Raw genomic sequence first — 21785 nt, 5'->3', positions numbered from 1 at the left:
AATAATAATTTTTTATGATAGCCCAAATTTGGTTTTATAAACATGACAGTAGTAGTAGTAGTAAAAAGTAGTTGTTGTTGTGTTGTAGTAGTGTAAAAAAAATGTAGTTGTTGTAGTAGTAGTTTGTAGTTGTTGAGTGTAAGGTTTGTAGTTTTTAGTATTTGTTTGAGTTTTGGGATTTGTTTGTAGTAATAGTGTTGGGGTAAGGTTTTTGTAGTTTTAAAAGTTTTGGGTTGTTGTTTTGTTTTGTTTGTAATTAAATAGTTTTTTTGTAGTTTTGTTAAATAGTTTTTAGTATTGTTTTAGGGATTAAAATAGTTGTAGTTTTTTGTAGTTTGTTTAGTTGTGGTTTTAGTAGGGAAAATAGTTTTTTAGTTTTGTTGTTGTATAGTTTGGGTTTGTTTTGTTGTTTGGGAGGTTGTTGTAGTAATTTGTAAGTTTGTTGTAGTTAAGTTTTGTTTTTGTTAATTTTAATAGTAGTTGGGTTTATAGAGTTTAAGTATTTTGTTTTTTAAATAAAAGTGTTTTGGTTTGTAGTTTGTAGTAGTAAGGTAGTAATAGTTTGTTGTTTGTAGTTGTGTAATTAGTGTTTGGTTTTTTAGTTTTTATTAATTTTTTTTTGTTGTAATAGTTTGTTTAAAAGTAGTTTGTTTTTAGGGGAAATTTTGTTTTTTTATAGTAGTTTTTAATTTTTGTAAGGTTTTTGTAGTAGTAGTAAATAGTATTTGTAGTAGTAATGTGTTTTTTTGTTTTGTTTGGGGAGTAATTTTTGTAGGTTTTTTGTGTTTTAGTTTAGTATTTTTTTGGGAGAGGAAGGGAGTAAAATTTGGTTTTGTAGTAATTTAAATAGTTGTTTTTAGTAGGGGATAATTTTAAAATTGTTGTAGTTTGTTTTGTTTTGTTTTGTTTAAGTAAGGGGAGTTTTTTTTGTTTTGGGAAAAGTTTTGTTTTTTTTGTTTGTAGTAGTGTTAGTAGTTTTGGGTTTGTATTTGGAGTAATAGTAGTTTTTTGTAGTATAAATTTTGTAGTTAAAATAGTAGTTAGTAGTTGGGTTTTAGTTTTGTTTGTAATGTAGTTTTTGTAGTAAATATTTTTAGTTAGTTTTGTAGAAATAGTTTTTTAGTTTTGTTTTTGTAGTTTTGTGGTAGTTTGTAAAATTAAATAGTTTGGTTTTTTGTAGTATTAAGTTTTGTAGTTTTTGTAATTTTGTAGGTTTTTGTAGTTAAATTTTGGAGGGGAGTGTTTTAGTAAAAGTAGTTAAAAAGTAGTTTTTTGGTTTGTTTGTGTAAATTTGTTTTTGTAGTTGTTTAGTAGTAGTAGTAATTTTGTAAATTGTTGTTTTGTAGTTTGTAGTAGTTTTGTTAAATAAAATAGTTGTTTTTTAGTTTTTTTGGGGAGTTTTGTAAAAAGTTTTGTTTTGTAGTAGTTTTGGGAGTAAATTTTAGTTGTTTGTAAATTTGTTTTGTTTAAAATTAAGTTGTTGTTTGTATTGTAATTAGTAGTTTTTTAGTAGTAGTTTTTGAGTAGGAGAGTTAAAAAAGTAAATTGGGTTTTAGTAGTTTTTAGTAATAAATAAATTTTGTAGGTTTGTAGTAATGTAGTTTGTTTGGGAGGAAATTTAAATTAATAGGGAGTTGTTGTAGTAGGGAGTAGTTGTAGTAATAGGGAGTTTAATAAATTTGTTGTTTGGGATAAATTTGTTTAATAGTAGTTTTTAGTGTATTTTGTTTTGTTGTAGTAGTAGAAAGTAGTTGGGTTTTTGTTTTGTTTGTTGTTTTGTAGTAGTTTTGTAGTTTTTGGGAGTTGTTGTAAATTTGTAGTAGTAGTAGAGGTTAAAAAAAATGGGAGTTGGGTTGGGGTAGTTTTTTAGTAATAGTTTTTGGGTTGTAGTATTTGTTTAGTAGTTTTTGTAGTTTGTTTGAGTAGTAGTAAGTAAATAGTAGTATTAAAGTAAAATTTTTGGGAGTAGTAGTAAATAGTAGGTTTTGTAGTTTTTTAGTTAATAGTTTGTTTTGGGAGTTTTGTAGTAATTTTGTAAATTGTTGGGAGTTTGTAGTTTAATAAATTTTGTTGGGTTGTTTTAGTAGTAATATAGTTGGGGTAGTAGTAGTAGTAGTAATTTTGTTAAAATTGGGTTGGGAAAATAAGGGAGGAGTAGTTTTGTAGTAATTTGTAGTTGTTTTAAATTTGTAGGGAATAAATAGTTGTTGTAGTAGTAGTTTTTAGTAGTTGTTTTTAGTTGTAAATAGTGTATTTGGGAAAAAAATAGTAGTTAAAAATAGTTTTGTTGTTTGGGAGTAGTAGTTTGTTTTAGTAGTATAAAAAATAGTAGTTGTTGAAATGTTGGGGAAGTAGTTTTTTTTTGTAGTTTTTTAATAGTTTGTTTTTTTAGTAGTTTGTTGTAAATTTTTTTTTAGTGTTTGTTAGTAGTTTTGTGTGTAGGTGTTTGTAGTAATGTTAAAATTGGTTTTTAGTTTTAGTAAATAGTTTTGTATTTAATATTTTTGTTTAAAATAGTAGTTTGTTTTAGTGTTTGTTGGAAATTTTATAGTTTGTAAAATTTTGTAGAGGGGGGTTTGTAGTAATGTATTTTTTGTAGGGTTTTAGAAATAGTTTGTAAAAAGTAAATTGTTTTTAATTAAATAGTAGTGTAGAGTAGGGAGTTTGTTTGTAAAAGAGTTGTTTAGTAGTAGTAATAGAGTAGTAGTAGTTAAATTTTGGGAAAGAAGTAGTAGTATAATAGTAAAGGTAGTTTTGTAGTAGTTTGTTTTAATTTTGTAGTTGTTTTAGGAGTAGTAATAAGTAGGTTTTAGTTTGTAGAGTATAGTAGTTTGTATAGAATGATTGTTTAGTAGTAGTATTTTTGTAATTTTAGTTAGTAGTTTGGGGTTGTTTGTAGTTTTAGGTTTGTTTAGTTTTGTTTTTTGTATAGTTGTTTAAAATTTTGTTGTTTAGTTTTGTAATAGTAGTTGTTTGAGTAGAAAGTAAATTGTTTAATGTTTTTAGTAAATAGTGTAAAAGTTTGTTGGGAGTAAAAGTTTTAAAAGTTTGTTGTTTTAGTAGTTTTTAATGGTTTTTTTGTATTTTTTAGTAGAAATAGTAGTAGTAAAGTATTGTTGTAGTAGTAGTAGGGGAATAGTAAAAGGGTAAAATAGTAAAATAAAAGGAAATTGTTTTAGGGAGTTTGTTTGTAGTAGAGTAAGTAAAAGTAGTTGTTGTAATAAATAAAAATAGTTAAGTTTTTGTAGTAGTAGTTTTTAGTAATAGTAGTTTTGTAGTAGTAGTTTTATAGTTAGGGGAGTAGTAATTATTGTTTAGAGTTAAATAGTTAAATGGGGTTTGTTTTGTAGTTTGGGGAGTTTTTTAGTTTTAGTGTAATTTGTTTGTTGTTGTAGTATAGTAATAGTAGTTGTTGTAGAAATAAAAGTAGTGGGAGTAGTGTAAGGGGGGGAAAGATTTTGGGAGAAGGATAAAGTAGTTGTTGTATAGTAAAAGTAGTAGTAATAATAGTTTTGTTTTATGTATAGTTGAAAGTAGTTTGGTTGTAGTAAATTTTTTTGGGATTTTGTAGTTTGTTTTGAATGTAGTTTGTTGTAGTAAATAGTAGTTAGTTTTTGTTGTTTGTTTTTTAAATAATATTGTTTGTTGTAAATAGTTTTAGTTTTGTAGTTTTTAGTGGGAGTAGGGGAGTAGTAATAGGGGAGTTTGTTTTTTAGGGAGGGAGTAATTTGTAGTAATAGTATTGTTGTAGTTTTTTGTTTGGGTTTTTGTTTAGTTTTTGTTGTGTTTTTAGTTTTGTAGAGTAAAGTAGTTGTTGTAGTTTTGTAGTAATGTTTTTTGTTTGGGATAGTTTTTTTAGTAGTTTTTTTGTAGTGTTTGTTTTAATAGTATTTTGTAGTAGTTTTGTAGTTTTGTGTAAATAAAATAGTAGTGTAGTTAAAAGTAGTTGGGTTTTAGTTTTGTAGAGTTAGTAGTTTTGTATAGGGAAATAAATTTTGTTTGAGTAAAGTGGGGTTTAGAGAAATTTGTAAATTGTAGTAGTAGTTGTAATAGTTTTTGTAGTTAGTAGTTGTTGTTTGTTTGTTTGTAGTAGTTTGTTTTTTGTAGGTTGTAGTATTGTAAAAGTAGTTTCTAAGGGGGGGAATGTTAAGAGTCATTCATTAAAATTATTAATAATGATTAATATAACACAATATAGCCAAACCGCTGTTTAATGTTGCTTTATACAAACATAACTAGTAACTTCAAAGCTACTTACTTTACGGTGTTCACTGTTTCATGGGTTCGGGGGATTTGGATTCGTCAGGGGGTAGCACCTGAACCTTCCCCTACTAGCTAGTCAGCGCATAACCCTTGTGAGGTAGTCACTTATGTACAAGTCTCCCTCATCCATCTATTTCATATATATTCATTTATTTGTTTTAGCATTTGAGTTTGTTCATAATGAGAGGTTCAAGGTATATTTGAAATGTGTCTATCAGTGCAATATTAATATAATAAATATTAGAGTATTAGCATAGATAAATACTTAATGTAACACCGGTTATTTCATATATTTTCTTTATAATTATACATATATCTTCGGAGATAATGGTGATGGTAAATTAATAAAGTTCTTTGTTATAGTATTCATCTGCGTATTGATTATATTTCCTGTTTTATTGGTACTGAAAGATGATATATCTTTAATTAAATCACACAATGAGTCCGACTGAAGTTGATAATGTTTACGGCTACCCCTAGGGTCGTAACACACACACACACACAGACACACACACACACACACAGACACACACACACACACACAGACACACACACACACACACAGACACACACACACACACAGACACACACACACACACAGACACACACACACACACACACACACACACACACACACACACACACATATATATATATATATATATATATATATATATATATATATATATACATATATACATATATATATATATATACATATATTCAGATAGATAGATAGTCAGATAGATAGATAGATGGAGATAAAGATATATCATCGAATATATTATTCTGTCTACCCGCCTAGAACACCTTTCCCCTTGAACGGCGACTACGATCAAATGTACATAAATACTAGGAAAAGCCTGCACATCATCAGTACAAAGGATGAAACACATCCGAATAGACGACCGCATTTCAATCTCCAAAAACTAGAAAGTCACTCGCATGAAGAATTATTCTAGCATCCGTTTTTGAAAACAATAAAACCACAAAAGTGCTTAGAAAGAAAGCGGCGACAATGACCTCGCCACTAGCAGAGGTCACTACCGAGGTCATAGCGATCAAAGACTATAGATAGTCTTAGGCTATAATCTTTATATCCATCTTTAATCACCTCTGCTGATGGCGCGGCAGGCAACTCCGATTAAATCAATCAACTGATGAATGAAATCGCCATCAATCAATCACTCGTGCTGCGGTATGTCGCTGAAAAGGATGTGTTAAAGGGAGGGTGATGTTGGTGATGGTGATGGTTATGATCACGACGATAATGACGATGGTGATGGTAAAGACGAGGGTAATAATGATAGTTATGATAGTAATTGGTTGATAATCATGACAGTAGTAGTAGTAGTAATAGTAGTTGTTGTAGTTGTAGTAGTAGTAATAGTAGTTGTTGTAGTAGTAGTTGTAGTAGTTGTTGTTGTAGTAGTAGTAATTGTAGTTGTAGTAGTAGTAGTAGTAGGAGTAGGAGTAGTAGTAGCAGCAAAAATAATATCAATCTTAACAATAATCGAAACAGTGGAAGAAGTAATAATGACATTAATGATTATATCTAGAAGAAAAAAACGTGTTAATAACGCTGATAGTAAGACCAATAACGGTGGTAATAACAATGTAATAACAGTGATAATAACCATACCAATGATGATAACATTCGTAAGGATAATCAATACCAGTTGGTCCGTCTTAGAAATCAGGTGTGTTACTTTCATAAAATGGGAGCTCATTACAAGCCAAAGGATTGTGCAGGATAAGGATAAAGATAAGCCAGATATGCGGAGCAGATGCTTCCTTCGCCCGGGTAATGGCGACCCGGCCTGTGTCAGCAAGTGCTAACTCGTAATCGACTCGACCATTTTTCTACCGACTCCTGGATCAAGATCTGTGAGTATCCACGTGTGTATCCACTTTGGACGATTGAGGTGACATACAGTGATATCATAAACGATCTTTGAAAAGAAACAGCATACTGGATGGCTGTGGTGTATTCCTGTGACTAAGCTGTTCATGATGCAGCTCTTAGAGGTCAGTGGACCGCGTCCTTACAATTATTAAGCTAGATAATGATCAACCAGGGGAAGACCTCAATAAGGTCATATATATATACACACACACACACACACACACACACACACACACACACACACACACACACACACACACACACACACACACACACACACACACACACACACATATATATATATATATATATATATATATATATATATATATATATATATATATATATATATATATATATATGGCAGTCTAGTAACACGAGAATCTCAAACAAAGCAGGACACGCCTTACGAGCTCTACTTGGTCGCCTAAAACGAGTTCTTGTAACTGTCCTGGAAGGCAGACTCTGTGCCAGAAGACTTTAGTACTTCAATCGGAGCGACAAAGGTACAGAGTCGATTGCAATAACTGCCGTGGCAGAATCTATCCTGAATCACAGTGTGGATTTAGAGCAGCGCTAATCTGCCGGGTGGATAATCTAACTGGATGTGGACAGCAGCTCGGGACGGATAAACGGGTGGACAATATTATATGGCCATTTATTAGGATAGGATTTTTTTTTATCTCACGAGCTCTTATCTTGGATTTATTTTAAAGAACATATTAATTTGTATATTACATAGTGGTTTCGTACTATTTTTTTTTTATCATCTCCCTCTGTCTCAAACCGAGTGGATTATCCAACACCTTCAGTTCCTGTCCATCGATGTAAGCAAAATAGGCTGCCGTGTTTTTCAAGATATTTACTGCATTTTTTACTGTGGACGGTAAACTCCTTTGCAATATCAAATATCAAATCAGTTAGTTAAGTTATTTTTTAAATCAAAGTGTTTTTTTTCCTGTTTTATTAAAGAGAGACTTTACAGGTAAATAATTCGAAGTCCCTGTGTAGCTCTCGAGGTCCAACAATCTGTGAACCGTGAGTTTTGCTGATGACTATGCCTTTCATTCATAGTCTATTTTGCTACGAAAAAGCACTCGATAAACCTACAGAAGAGTACAATTTGACCTTCATATCATATATGAAAGATCCTGCAATAAATAGTGCAATTTTGCGGCACAACCATAAGCTTTGAGTCGAAAATCCAATAACTTCACCTCTTGGTCAAACACAGTAGGTTTTCTCCCAAGAAGAAGGATGGATGTTTTCTATCTTGTTCACTGTGCAACCTGATTTATTGTATTCTTTGTGATGTTAATGATAGAAATAACAAACAGTGTCACCTAGAACACTCCCTTGAGGGACTCCTTCAATATACTTTTTTTTATTATGATCAACCATGATTTAAAAAAGAAAAGAAAAGCTGACCCTAAACTTCATAAAACAAAGACGCTCTTTATGGCTAATGCTCTTCTCAAATCACCGTCGCAGTCAACATGTGTATAGTTGCTCTATACTTACAAGGAAATCTGTAATTGGTTAATTTCCTCAAAACCATGTTGATATAGAGCCAGCGCGTTGTTAAAAGCCATGTCACCCTGAATTTGACACTCTTATCTATCAGTCTGGATATACAGCTAGTATGATAAATCGATCAGAAGCTCCTTGATATGGCAGTTTCCTTACCACTTCATCTGGAGTTTATTTTGTCTGATTTCGCACGGATAACCTCTTCTGGTTAATCAGGAGTAAATGGATAGCATTACAATGGGATCGTTGAGGAATTCGTATATAATTAATGGAATCCAAAAGTTTTATGTAGCGCAGACTTCCCTGTGAACACACTCAGTTCAAGTCCAAGATGTGACTTTTAATAACGGACTCCATGGAAGGGTATAAGTGATGCTACAACAAGATATACCTTTGCAAAAAAAATAAAAAATAATAATAATAATAAATAAATAAATAAAATTTTAAAAAATTAAAAAAAAAGCTACTGATGGCGCTGAAGGTAACGGCTAAGGATGAATTAGACAAAACCAAACACTGTAGCATCATCCATCTATTCATCAACATTAATCTGAACATTGATGACTTTGACGCCGCTACTGATGACTTTAATAGTCACTTCCGTCGAGAGATTCCCCAGAGGAGATGCATTTCCTGCAGAAGGGCCTGGGTCTGTGCGTAAGTGGGAGCGAAGGTACTGAATAATGATTCTTCATCACGATTCCAAATTCAGAATGGATTCCAGTTTAGGAATGAAACTCTTTCTAAAATTTGTTTTTGATTTGGTTGAACTAGAGCGAAGCCCAATTTATTTGGCAGCTTAAAAAATGGACCGGAATTAAGCCCGCAGACGAAGAAGTTCAGAGAGAGGTTGGTGAATATATTGAAGAATCTCACGTGTAAGGAAAAGTTACAGTTTCTTATAGATTCATACATATATTTTTAAATACATGCACGAGATAGGATGGAAGTGGTCCTTCCTCTATGTAAGAGAAACACCTAATAGAAAGGTATCATCTTCACAACTCCAAACTTCTCAAGTCAGATGACAAGTCCTTGACTGGCAGTTCTCCGATTATGATACAAGCAATCTGTCAAAAGTGAGACATTTTTTAAACACTATAAGTAGATAAGCAAAGAGCTATTAATTTCCTATGATGATTATATATAATTATGTTTAGTCTAGCAACTATTCTGGTCAATCAAATCGTGAATTCTAGATTACTAGTATTTACATAAATCGTTTTGTACTTACGTATGTGATGCTTCATATAGAATGTCACATTATTGACAATATTTAACAATCTTTGTTTTTTACTTCATGAAAGTAACACTCAAATAATACATTTCATGAATCGTGCAGAATCTACTAGCATATTTATTGATGTAGTAAATCAAGAAAGATGTTCATATAACCCATGATTGAATCGATCCTACGCACAGGAACTAATTGAAAGATTTATTTATATTGCATTTGCATTGTACCTCCAGCCGTGGATTACATGAATATTCTATATCAATTCTATAGCAATTAGCCAATGTTTGCGACAAGTCAAAAGTACTTTAATTGTTCAACATTCTTCATTCTGTTAGTGAATACTCATGATTCTGCAAATGGTTCATGATTTAGATTCTGTTAGATCTCTGCGTTTTTTTTTTCTCTCTTTCGGAATCTGTTCGGAAACATAGTTATTATTCTTAACATAAAGTTGAAAATCCTGTGAAAGAGCTTTTAAGAATTATGAAGTGTAGTTTTAAGTGTTGTAGTTTTAAGAATTATGAAGTGTAGTTTTAAGTGTTGTAGTTTTAAGAATTATGAAGTGTGTTAGTTTTAAGAATCATGAAGTGATGTAGTTTTAAGAATTATGAAGTGTAGTTTTAAGAATTATTTTGTGTTGCAGTTTTAAGAAATATGAAGTGTTGTAGTTTTAAGAATTATGAAGTGTTGTAGTTTTAAGAATTATGAAGTGTTGTAGTTTTAAGAATTATTTAGTGTTGTCGTTTTAAGAATTATTTAGTGTTGTAGTTTTAAGAATTATGGTGTTGTAGTTTTAAGAATTATTTAGTGTTGTAGTTTTAAGAATTATGAAGTGTTGTAGTTTTAAGAATTATGAAGTGTTGTAGTTTTAAGAATTATGAAGTGTTGTAGTTTTAAGAATTATGAAGTGTTGTAGTTTTAAGAATTATTTAGTGTTGTAGTTTTAAGAATTATGAAGTGTTGTAGTTTTAAGAATTAGGAAGTGTTGTAGTTTTAAGAAATATGAAGTGTTGTAGTTTTAAGAATTATTTAGTGTTGTAGTTTTAAGAACTATTTAGTGTTGTAGTTTTCAGAATTATGAAGTGTTGTAGTTTTAAGAAATATGAAGTGTTGTAGTTTTAAGAAATATGAAGTGTTGTAGTTTTAAGAAATATGAAGTGTTGTAGTTTTAAGAAATATGAAGTGTTGTAGTTCTAAGAAATATGAAGTGTTGTAGTTCTAAGAGATATGAAGTGTTGTAGTTCTAAGAAATATGAAGTGTTGTAGTTCTAAGAAATATGAAGTGTTGTAGTTCTAAGAAATATGAAGTGTTGAAGTTCTAAGAAATATGAAGTGTTGTAGTTCTAAGAAATATGAAGTGTTGTAGTTCTAAGAAATATGAAGTGTTGTAGTTCTAAGAAATATGAAGTGTTGTAGTTCTAAGAAATATGAAGTGTTGTAGTTTTAAGAAATATGAAGTGTTGTAGTTTTAAGAAATATGAAGTGTTGTAGTTTTAAGAATTATGAAGTGTTGTAGTTTTAAGAATTATGAAGTGTTGTAGTTTTAAGAAATATGAAGTTTTTTTTTTCTCTCTTTCGGAATCTGTTCGGAAACATAGTTATTATTCTTAACATAAAGTCGAAAATCCTGTGAAAGAGCTTTTAAGAATTATGAAGTGTAGTTTTAAGTGTTGTAGTTTTAAGAATTATGAAGTGTAGTTTTAAGTGTTGTAGTTTTAAGAATTATGAAGTGTGTTAGTTTTAAGAATCATGAAGTGATGTAGTTTTAAGAATTATGAAGTGTAGTTTTAAGAATTATTTTGTGTTGCAGTTTTAAGAAATATGAAGTGTTGTAGTTTTAAGAATTATGAAGTGTTGTAGTTTTAAGAATTATGAAGTGTTGTAGTTTTAAGAATTATGAAGTGTTGTAGTTTTAAGAATTATGAAGTGTTGTAGTTTTAAGAATTATGAAGTGTTGTAGTTTTAAGAATTATGAAGTGTTGTAGTTTTAAGAATTATTTAGTGTTGTAGTTTTAAGAATTATTTAGTGTTGTAGTTTTAAGAATTATGAAGTGTTGTAGTTTTAAGAATTATGAAGTGTTGTAGTTTTAAGAATTATGAAGTGTTGTAGTTTTAAGAATTATGAAGTGTTGTAGTTTTAAGAATTATGAAGTGTTGTAGTTTTAAGAATTATGAAGTGTTGTAGTTTTAAGAATTATGAAGTGTTGTAGTTTTAAGAATTATGAAGTGTTGTAGTTTTAAGAATTATTTAGTGTTGTAGTTTTAAGAATTATGAAGTGTTGTAGTTTTAAGAATTATTTAGTGTTGTAGTTTTAATAATTATGAAGTGTTGTAGTTTTAATAATTATGAAGTGTTGTAGTTTTAAGAATTATGAAGTGTTGTTTTAATTAGAATTATGAAGTGTTGTAGTTTCAAGAATTAAGAAGTGTTGTAGTTTTAAGAATTATGAAGTGTTGTAGTTTCAAGAATTATGAAGTGTTGTAGTTTTAAGAATTATGAAGTGTTGTAGTTTTAAGAATTATGAAGTGTTGTAGTTTCAAGAATTATGAAGTGTTGTAGTTTTAAGAATTATGAAGTGTTGTAGTTTTAAGAAATATGAAGTGTTGTAGTTCTAAGAAATATGAAGTGTTGTAGTTTTAAGAATTATGAAGTGTTGTGATTTTAAGAATTATGAAGGAGTGTTATAAGTGTTTAGTTTTAAGAATTATGAGTAGTTTTAAAGTGTAGTTTTAAGAATATGAAGTGTTGTAGTTTTAAGAATTATGAGTAGTTATTTTAAGAATTATGAAGTGTTGTAGTTTTAAGAATATTGAAGTGTTGTAGTTTTAAGAATTATGTAGTTTTGTAGTTTTAAGAATATATGTAGTTTTAAGTATTTTAAGAATTATGAAGTGTTGTAGTTTTAAGAATTATGAAGTGTTGTAGTTTTAAGAATTATGAAGTGTTGTAGTTTTAAGAATTATGAAGTGTTGTAGTTTTAAGAATTATGAAGTGTTGTAGTTTTAAGAATTATGAAGTGTTGTAGTTTTAAGAATTATGAAGTGTTGTAGTTTTAAGAAATATGAAGTGTTGTAGTTTTAAGAAATATGAAGTGTTGTAGTTTTAAGAAATATGAAGTGTTGTAGTTTTAAGAAATATGAAGTGTTGTAGTTTTAAGAAATATGAAGTGTTGTAGTTTTAAGAAATATGAAGTGTTGTAGTTTTAAGAAATATGAAGTGTTGTTGTTTTAAGAATTATGAAGTGTTGTAGTTTTAAGAATTATGAAGTGTTGTAGTTTTAAGAATTATGAAGTGTTGTAGTTTTAAGAATTATGAAGTGTTGTAGTTTTAAGAATTATGAAGTGTTGTAGTTTTAAGAATTATGAAGTGTTGTAGTTTTAACTAAGAATTATGAAGTGTTGTAGTTTTAAATAAGAATTATGAAGTGTTGTCGTTTTAAGAAATATGAAGTGTTGTAGTTTTAAGAAATATGAAGTGTTGTAGTTTTAAGAAATATGAAGTGTTGTAGTTTTAAGAAATATGAAGTGTTGTAGTTTTAAGAAATATGAAGTGTTGTAGACCAGCACGGAGTTTCGCCTCTTAAGAAGAAAGGACCACGTTGGCAACGGACCTATATCTTTTCTTTTGGGTTCACTGGCGTATTCACTTTTTATGATCAATTTCTTCTTATTCTTAATTTTGTCTTTAATGTTCAGGATATCCATGTAACCTATTAGTCGCTATTGCTATTAGCCTGTTGATGAAAGCACATGGTGTTTGCTCGAACTTTCTTTGCTAATTATTAGTAATTCTCCATTCTTGCAATTGCAGGCATTCGTAAGCAAGGTTCTGCACCAAGTAAGACTCATCACGTTGAATAACAGATCATTCTCTCTAAGCTGAAGGTGATTCTCACTGCTGCACAAATTTACAAAATGAAGTGGCTGTTATGTTTTTTGTGGATTCTTTGCAATTTGTGATTTTTATCAATTCCCGAAAATTTTATCAATTCCCGACTTGTGTGAGAAGAAGTTAGTTAAAAGGTCATTTAAGATCCATAAATGAATTTGTTTATTAAAGTGTACAGTTCGAAGTTTCGAAAAACTCTTTTAAAGATTCCCTCTTGCTTATTTTAGTTTATTTCTTGGATATACATTTAATCTTTTTCACAAGCTAAATTTACTTTATATTCTTTCAAAACTAAAACAGAAAAGTCTCCATGAATTCTTGCTTATTTACACACTCATCATTTTTTAGTGGTCATTCAAAAGGAAAAGGTCCAGTATTGACATTATTTATGTTTATTTTACAAATTAAAAAAATGTTTATACTAATTTATCAGTTTCAGATGTCATATGACTGTAATGATTTGTGGTTAATAATGAGTTACAGCCTACATCAAAATATATTAGCAAACTTTACAGCATGACAGTATGCTTCTTATTTTTAATTGGCACGTAAAGCTTCCTTGTATGTTGAATGCAAGTATTTTTTTTCATTTTAAGTGTAATATACCTTCTAGTTTCTTAATGTTGTGAATTATGCTGTGCCACATAAACACAATCTTCTGAATTTTATATCTTTATACAAGTGTCCAATAGTAATCAAACACCAGCTTTCATACAGGTTAGAAAAACATTTCCAATCAGATTACAGTAACTTTATTATGTACAAAAGTCAATTATAAAATATTTTCTTTTGGCAAATACGGAATCAGTGAGGACGATAAATTATAAATACAGTACACATTTACAGAAATATCATTCCTTGATCCTCCTCACTTTAGTCTCAAACGGTAAAGTGACGTCATCATTATTACATTCGCGTACTCGGTAATCTTTACTACATTTGCGTACACAAGATGGGGTAGGCATGTGATGAGAGTATGGGATTGTTGGCATTGCAGGGGGTAAGGATCATCGTTATGTCACATTCTTATTCCTTAAGACTGTGTGTGGGGGTGGTTTGCGGATATACAATACATAAATACTTTCGTACCAGCGGAGACTGCGAAACAAAGGGTGAGAGTTGACGATGTTCCTGCGGACTAATCGCCGCGGGTGGAACTATCATTTTAATTAATTGATACGAGCTACAACGAAAACCAGGTGTCTCCTAAAATTTTTGAGAGATCATAGTGGTATTACCTCTACTGGTAAGTATTTATGACAATGCAATGGTATACACAAAGGGTCAGTGTACAAGACAGAGAGGGGGCTAACCTATGGTCCGGAATATTTGCAGCATGATCAGCAATTCTGAGTATTACTTAAGTCCCTCAACAAGACTCATGCACCTCTATTATAAGCAGGAATATGAGCTTTATTGAAACCCCGTCATCAGCACAGTCACGGATCTGTTCAGATTCAAAACACTCATACATTGGTCAGGACATAATGGGGCGATGGCTCATTTACAGGAATGGAAAGTTCGAGATGGAAATCAAGTTCAAGATGGGAGACTGTGAGGAGATATGATCTTCGTCTTTGAAGTATACATTGACAGGCCCAAAAGAGAGTGAGGAGTGGGGGGAACATAATGTTCTGTTGCACAATTTAAAAATGGCGGCGGCCTTCTCTTGAACACTAACGTATTTATCTAAACCAGTAATGTGTTTACATTTTCTAGGTACAGGGCAGGTCTGTTTAATTAATACGGAACACTAAGGACCGGGTACGTGTAGGATATTCATTCGAGGATTCTTGGGGGTTTGTAAGTACATGCTTGTGTGGACTGAACAGAGGTTCGAGTAGAAGTTTATGACCAAAGGGCTAACAGAGGACAGGATTCCCAAGTGACTGCAATCAGATTGCATAGAAACTCTGTCTTGGTGGTCTATTGTGTGCTTCAACTCTCTTCTGTACAGGACTATTCCACTTTCATTATTATTACTACGTTACTTACTATAGACTTGTGATATGATGATAAAAAGTATTATAACAATAAGTGTTGATAACCATTATGAGGATGATTGGAGTTCATGGGTAAGTACTGAGCATGGAAGTCCCTCTTATATTCTATGTACTGGATACTTCATATGTGTAGACAAATAAAAACACTGTGAATGAAAAACTATGACACTACCAATTTTTATAAAGAACTTGATGTATTTGCAAAATATATTCAGGGGACAGATGAAGTAGTGAAAATCACCATCTACAGTACCCCACACCTTCTCTATAGCTGAGCTCATCTTAACACAAAGTATCAAAAACCGAACCCTTGCAGAAATTATCTATTCACATTTCCAAATACTAACAAACATACACAAATTACTTGTTTATTTTTGTTGAAGAATGGTATATTCAAAGAAAAGAGTTGTACCTTAAAATGGCAGTGATACAAGAATATGCAATCCTTATTTAACTGTGAAAGATGGAAGAATTAATTAAAAAAAAAAAAATAGTTCAGAACTTAAATTTAGAAGATGCTCCTGCTGTTAAGTTCACTCCTATCACTGTCCTCACATAACACGGCCATGTGTTTACAATGTTTTGTCAATGATTCAAAACTCCTACTTAGAGAAAATAAAAAACTGGGGTCATTACTGAATGTGGACATTGTCTACATTTAGCCTTACTGAAAGAAAAAGCGCTATGTGAAAAATAGACTACATACAACCACTATTGCAGCTATGGCAGAAGACAGCTATCAGTATGACAGACACTATATACAAATCTCTAACTTGGGCCACTGATATGGGTACATTCAAGATAAAACTTTGAGTGTACTGTACATTAATTGATAAGAGTTACTAGGTGGTGATACACTTGGTATGATGACGAATTCAAATATACCACAACGAAACTGTGAGTAACTAATATTCTTTTTCCATTTAAGTTACAAATTATGCCGCCTATTTCGGCAGACATTATCAGCTAGACCTAGACAAAGTTCCAGTAATGGCATGAACAGCAACATGGGAGTAGCATACTGTATAATGTATATAACACCAGTATTCACTTAAGAGTGACTGCCCAGTTGACAAAGCTATGGGCACTTTCTAGAATCCTATTGTCATGATGTCTCCCTCTTTAGAAATACACAAATGGATACACTAATACAAGATGAGCTTTTGACCAAGTGACCATTTTCCCCAGTAGTGATAGGTCCATGTCCTCATAGCAGAGTCATCTGTGCTTCTTGCATAAGATGAACACCACTGTGTACCTTATTTATGGATTGGCTATATGCTGGCAAAGAGAAACGATGTTCAACACAGATAGTCGTAAAACGTATTTGTGTTGCAGTATTGTAGGCTTGTGGTTGAGATGAATGCTGGGCTATTGTTGTTTACTGCTAGGCAAGTTCTAACAGCATCAGAGATTCTAGTGGTACTGCTTAAAAAATAATACATTACTGTCACTGCCTTTTTTTTTTTTTTGTTATGAAATTCCAGTTAGCCTCCAAGTCCTAGAAAATAACCTTAAACACATTCCCTATAATTTATATAATTTTCTAACAATTTCAATTTACAAAAGGCACTTGGAACAACACCAAAATATTATTACATGGCAAGAGTATGGTTGAACCAAACATTAACCTTTGTGCTCTGCCTCGTGATCTGGAAAGCGTGAGGCAACATTTACTCATATTGCTGTGTAATATTATTAGCTATATCCTCACAATGCAGTCAAGTACTTCAAAACAACATTACTGGTTATAATGCCCCCATTCAAGAATTAATACACTTGTATCTTATTAAGACCTAGAGCAACATCCATTCTTTTTATTGCCTGGCATGTTCAAAACCTGTCCATCATTTAATATTGTCACTTGAATAAGTTGTGGTCCAAATTAGAGGCACAGTACAGCAGCCTACAGAACAAGTGAATGTTTTCCCCTCCCTCACCCCAATCACCTTGTTTCTTCTTTAACTATTAAGAAATATCCAACCCAGTGCACAAGCCCACTTTTCAACTGAATGAATTTAAACCGCACCTTCGTGCAGGGTGAGGGGGCTCGACCTGAACTTTTGCCGCAGAATACTCGCCTTGGTTAAGTGTTCCACCTGAGATTTCCATTTGCTTCCTTACCCCGCATTCTCCTACCTGAAGTGAGTTGAGAAGTTTAATGGTGGGGAATCTTTAAGCCAGAGGAGATGCGTACACAAATGATCCTCTTAAAGAGTTCTAGGCAGACGCTTTAAGATTGTCATCACACGGTCTCTGAAACGGAACAAGTACCGGCATCTCCCGAGAGTACATGCACCCCATTTATAGCTCAATGTGTTTGACCCACTCGTCAGAAATTCATCTCCTCTGATAACATCATTCCGTCAATCACTATATACAAAGCACTGTTTACCTATTTACTTGACAAGAAGAAAAATAATGTTAAACATAAAGGACAAATATCCATGGCCAAAGGCTATCACATACAGTGGTAAATGATTTTTTATTGATTTTTTTTTATTATAGATGGTGGTGCAGTCAAGTTACCTTGAAATTTTCAATTATCCAAATTTCACTTCCCCGTCCTACTTCCGAGTAAATATTCTCATGCAATCCGTCATCGTTACAAAATGTTGTACGGCATAAAATCATTTAAATAAGTTTGACTGCACCATCACATGCTTGTCGACAACAGTACCTGGTGATCGACAGCTCGCCATGCACACCAACCAAGCACACTTGGCTCCTGTCATCCTACATGTGAGACCAATAAGGAACCAAACATCCTCATCTAATCTTTCACTTTTTTTTTTTTATAAGTCATACATTTTTTTAATTTTCAATGAGCTGCAACATTCGGCCTAGGAGAGTCGATGGCCAAGTTCACACAAGGATGGCTGAAACAGTCCTATTCCTCTCACTGCCTCTGGATTCTCGGCAAGATAAGCACCTGCGATCTATACTTCAGGAATTACAAAATGCTACGGTTGATAAAATTCCAAAAAAAAAAAAAAAAAAAGTTATCTCGAGTTTCAATGCGTAAAAACTTCCTCGGGAAACCTCAGCCAGAGAACAGTGGGTTAAAAGCCGTTCAGTACACTCCTTAAGCTGTGAATACTATGTTGTGGATATATACTACTTAGAGAGGAGGGTTGATGACAAGGTTTTATATGTGAATTCCTTGAGTTTCAGAAGCTTCACTTTTAAGGTTGGTTTTTAATAATAATACTTAATCACATTTAAATTTGAAAAAAAATAAGAAAACACATAAAGAATAGCATCCTGAAACGACTGTTACATAATTTGAAATAATGAAAACAAATATATACTGACAAACTTGGAAGATAACAATAATGAAAAATCAATCTTTTATAAAATATATGAACTGAAACCAACCTAAACTGCCATTATTGCATGAGAATATAGTAAAAGCAAATATTTACACAGTAATGTCATATATAGTGAACAAGGATGGTACAAGTCTCATTACTATTAATAAATCGTCAAAAAATAACATTTTAAAAAACATGGTAACACATAGTTATCTGTTTTAAGGATTCAAAATACTTGCAATACATTCACCTTAAACCATCCTAGTTACCAGGAAGAATGAATTTGAAAAACATATTGGCAACTAATATCCATAAAAATTCACAAGATGAACTCTAGCAATTCACAAAGAATTTGATGTGAACTATTCAGAGCCAAGACATTAAACTTGCAGTAGGTCGTAAAGACCTACGTTGGCACAAACAAATTCTGAGTTTATTAAGAAAATTACCTAATAGGCATAACCAAAATACATACATTAAATAACGAACCTATATACAGAAATACTAAAGCATACATAAGGGTGATGATGAGAATGACAGGTAAAGCATGGGTGAAAAAAATAAAGGTACGTGAAGGCAATACATCGACTCCCCCTCGGTCCAGCGGAGACCCCTAATAGGACTGCAGACATTTTCTGTACAGATTTTACTTGTGTACATCTAGCATCTTTTTATTGATTTATATTTTCTTCAAGCCGTCATTCACTCAATCTTCATATTCACATATTTATGAAAATGAAGATAAATAAAACAAGAGGGACACCCCTGCATGGAAGTACCGAGGCTCACAGACCACTGTGGCCATCAACTCCCGCAAGACACACACATCACTCACTCAGGGTGAAAACAGCTGGACAGTAGAGCTTGTTCTTGACTGACTTACATACACTTCCAAAATCTACATGTGATGATACTCAGAGATACACGAGACAACTGTCCAAAAAAGTATTTGCACCACATGTATATATAAATAAGGTAAAGATACCCTATTGTGTGAATATGAACACCTTTGATAAGTCCACTGTGCAGTACATCCACTATCATTCAACATTGATGTGACTCAAATTAATCTTATGCTGCTCCAGCTAATGATTCCAAAATATCCATCTATATTATCCATCACAAAAATTGGTGCCAAGAGCTAGCTAGACCATCACTATAATGGCTCAGCCATCATATTCATTATTATATATATATGTATACATAAATATATGTATAAATATATATATATATCAATATATACACATACATATATACATACACATATTTTATATATATATATATATATATATATATATATATATATATATATATATATATATAATATATATATATATATATATATATATATATATATATATATATTTGTGTTTTTATGTGTATTTCCTACACTTGAAATTTCACTTCTTTGTAAATCCAGACAACAGTTGATAGCATTTTCCTTTTCCACTAGACAATTTCTTTCAAAATTTCAATGTGTAAAATAACACTCTGGCATATAGATATCCATGTTGCCTGGCCATACTGCTCTTAGGAATGTGTGGTGAGGAACCTGGACACAGCCAGGGGCAGCAAGAGACAGAATGCGGCCATGTAGGACAAGGCAGCAGACTGTGGGCATGCGTTAAATGTTAGTTCTTCATTCTTCACCACCTCATTCTCCCTTCGGTCTGGCTGATGTGTGTCTGCAAGAGATGAATCTGCATTAGAATATTTCCTCCATTTTGTACTGAAGTAAATTGATTGTGAAATGATAATGTCCATTGTAAAACGTGTGGGTTATCTCTGACCTGTCAGTATTAAAATTTTATTCTGAATCTTGAAAATTAATGAAAACTAATGGTTTAATTGTATGTTTATTTTCTTGTCTTTTCTTTCGTCAAAAAGCAAAAATATTCAAATCATCATTAAATCTAAAAAAAATTTAACCTTATGCAACAAAAGGAAAAGGACTCAGTCACAAATTCCTTTACAAGAGCTATAAATCATCTCGAAAATACAAAAGAAAACATTTTAGAAAGTAACGTTATCTTACCCCTTAGGAGGGTGATCCTTCCAATATCTTTTTACTGAATATTTTAAACAAATCAATTATCTGACAAAAGAATGAGATGATCAATGCAGTGACAATACAAGAACCAAAACGGAACCGAAGGCACAACTGAATCGGTAACGTTGAGGCTGCGCAGTGATCCAGTGTCGCGGTGGTAGGACCACCACTGGGGGGACCATACTAACCTGTCTTCTTAGTGGTGGTCTTGATGGTATGGGGATCAGCACTCTTGTGAGAGGTGGTCTTTAGGGAAGTGGTGCTGAGGGAGGTGGTGGTAGTGGAAGTGGTGGTGGTCTTAGGGGTAGTAGTAGTGGTAGTAGACTTGGTGGTGGAGGTGGTAGTAGTGGTGGTGCCTCTAGGGGTGGACAGGCCTGCAACGAGATACACAAAATACACCACGGCTAAGCATCTAGCATCTAGAAGAGGTCTTTGTAGTGTTCTAAATTCTACATATAACCAAAATTCCCTTGGGTGTATGTATACAGTCTTTATGAGACAAGAATATCTAACCTATGCTAAAAGTCTGCCTTTTCTCTCTCTCTCTCTCTCTTTTTTTCTCTTTCTTTTTTTTTTATGAGGGAAGTGGCTAGGAATTTTGGTTTTAAATTAGAGCAACACTTTTGTAATGATAGACTAAGGATAACAGTAACCCCATAGACCGATAAGAGGTTGAGGTTGCATCCAATTTAGTATGACTCAGACATTCCCGTTATAAAAAAAAAAAGGAAAAAAAAAAAAGAGTAAGGAAATTTCACATGTTCTGAGTGACAAAAAAGAACACTGGACTATTCCAGGAAAAAACATCACAAAGGAATCATCAGCACCTTACAAAGAAGTAGCACTAGTTCTATGTAAGCTTGGTAGAAAGTATATCATAAAAAGAATATCATAATCAAATCAAACGTCACAATTTGTGAAAACATACGCTAATGTCTAATAGCTTACCTAGTACACCTACTTACTACCTTTTCAAACTTGTTAATCGGAAATTAGAAAACAAAAGATAAGCAGATGCATCAAACTAATATACTCGACAAACCTTCTGTACTGTACTAATACACAAAAAGCGGAAGTCTTAAAAATTAAAGAGCTTAACAAACCACAGGAGGAGGCTTTTCAACAAGCTGTGGGAAACTACAAACCACTGTAAGCAAGGCATACTGCAGAGGGTAAGGTGGAACACTGACATACACACATACATATGTAAATACATTTAGACAACAAATAGCTCCAGGATGCATTGGATACAGCTTGTGCAATGGGAAGAGTGTTCAGTGCAAGGGCGTGAGGCACTGCATCATAAAACTTGGGAGCAACACCGGGCAGGATCACATAAAGAGGGGTGGGGTGGGGGGGGAGGGAGGGAGGAATACTAGAAGGATGGACAAGGAGGGAGGTTTTTCTGGTAAATCCTAGGAGTTCACGGATTTGTGGAGGATGAATAACAGTATTACTAATGATTGGGAGGGGGGAAAGTGAGTTACTCGTGATAAACAAGGTTTTGACTGGAATAACTATGAAGACTAAATTGGATAAAAATTATGCAAGTGAGAATACTCAAGTAAGTGATGATACAGTGATAAAAGTCCA

General features: G+C 32.3%; 1 protein-coding gene across 1 annotated transcript in view; it reads right to left on the bottom strand.

Annotated features, from left to right (window-relative positions):
- Positions 1-19489: 19489 nt before the first annotated feature.
- The window catches only part of Ephrin (ephrin), a 316246-nt gene continuing 313950 nt past the window's right edge, over positions 19490-21785 (bottom strand). Inside the window, exons 5-6 of the mRNA XM_086549887.1 lie at positions 20381-20566; positions 19490-19827 (exon numbers count right to left, since the gene is read on the bottom strand). Coding sequence (XP_086406013.1) covers positions 19673-19827; positions 20381-20566 — 341 coding nt within the window. The 3' untranslated portion in view covers positions 19490-19672. The remainder of the gene's footprint in view (positions 19828-20380; positions 20567-21785) is intronic.

Source organism: Penaeus japonicus, unplaced genomic scaffold (assembly GCF_977035675.1).
Source record: "Penaeus japonicus unplaced genomic scaffold, GWHDUDI00000001_assembly GWHDUDI00000022, whole genome shotgun sequence".
NCBI classification, from domain to species: domain Eukaryota; kingdom Metazoa; phylum Arthropoda; class Malacostraca; order Decapoda; family Penaeidae; genus Penaeus; species Penaeus japonicus.
Note: the sequence above shows the minus strand (reverse complement) of the source record. Positions and strands in the feature narration are given on the sequence as shown.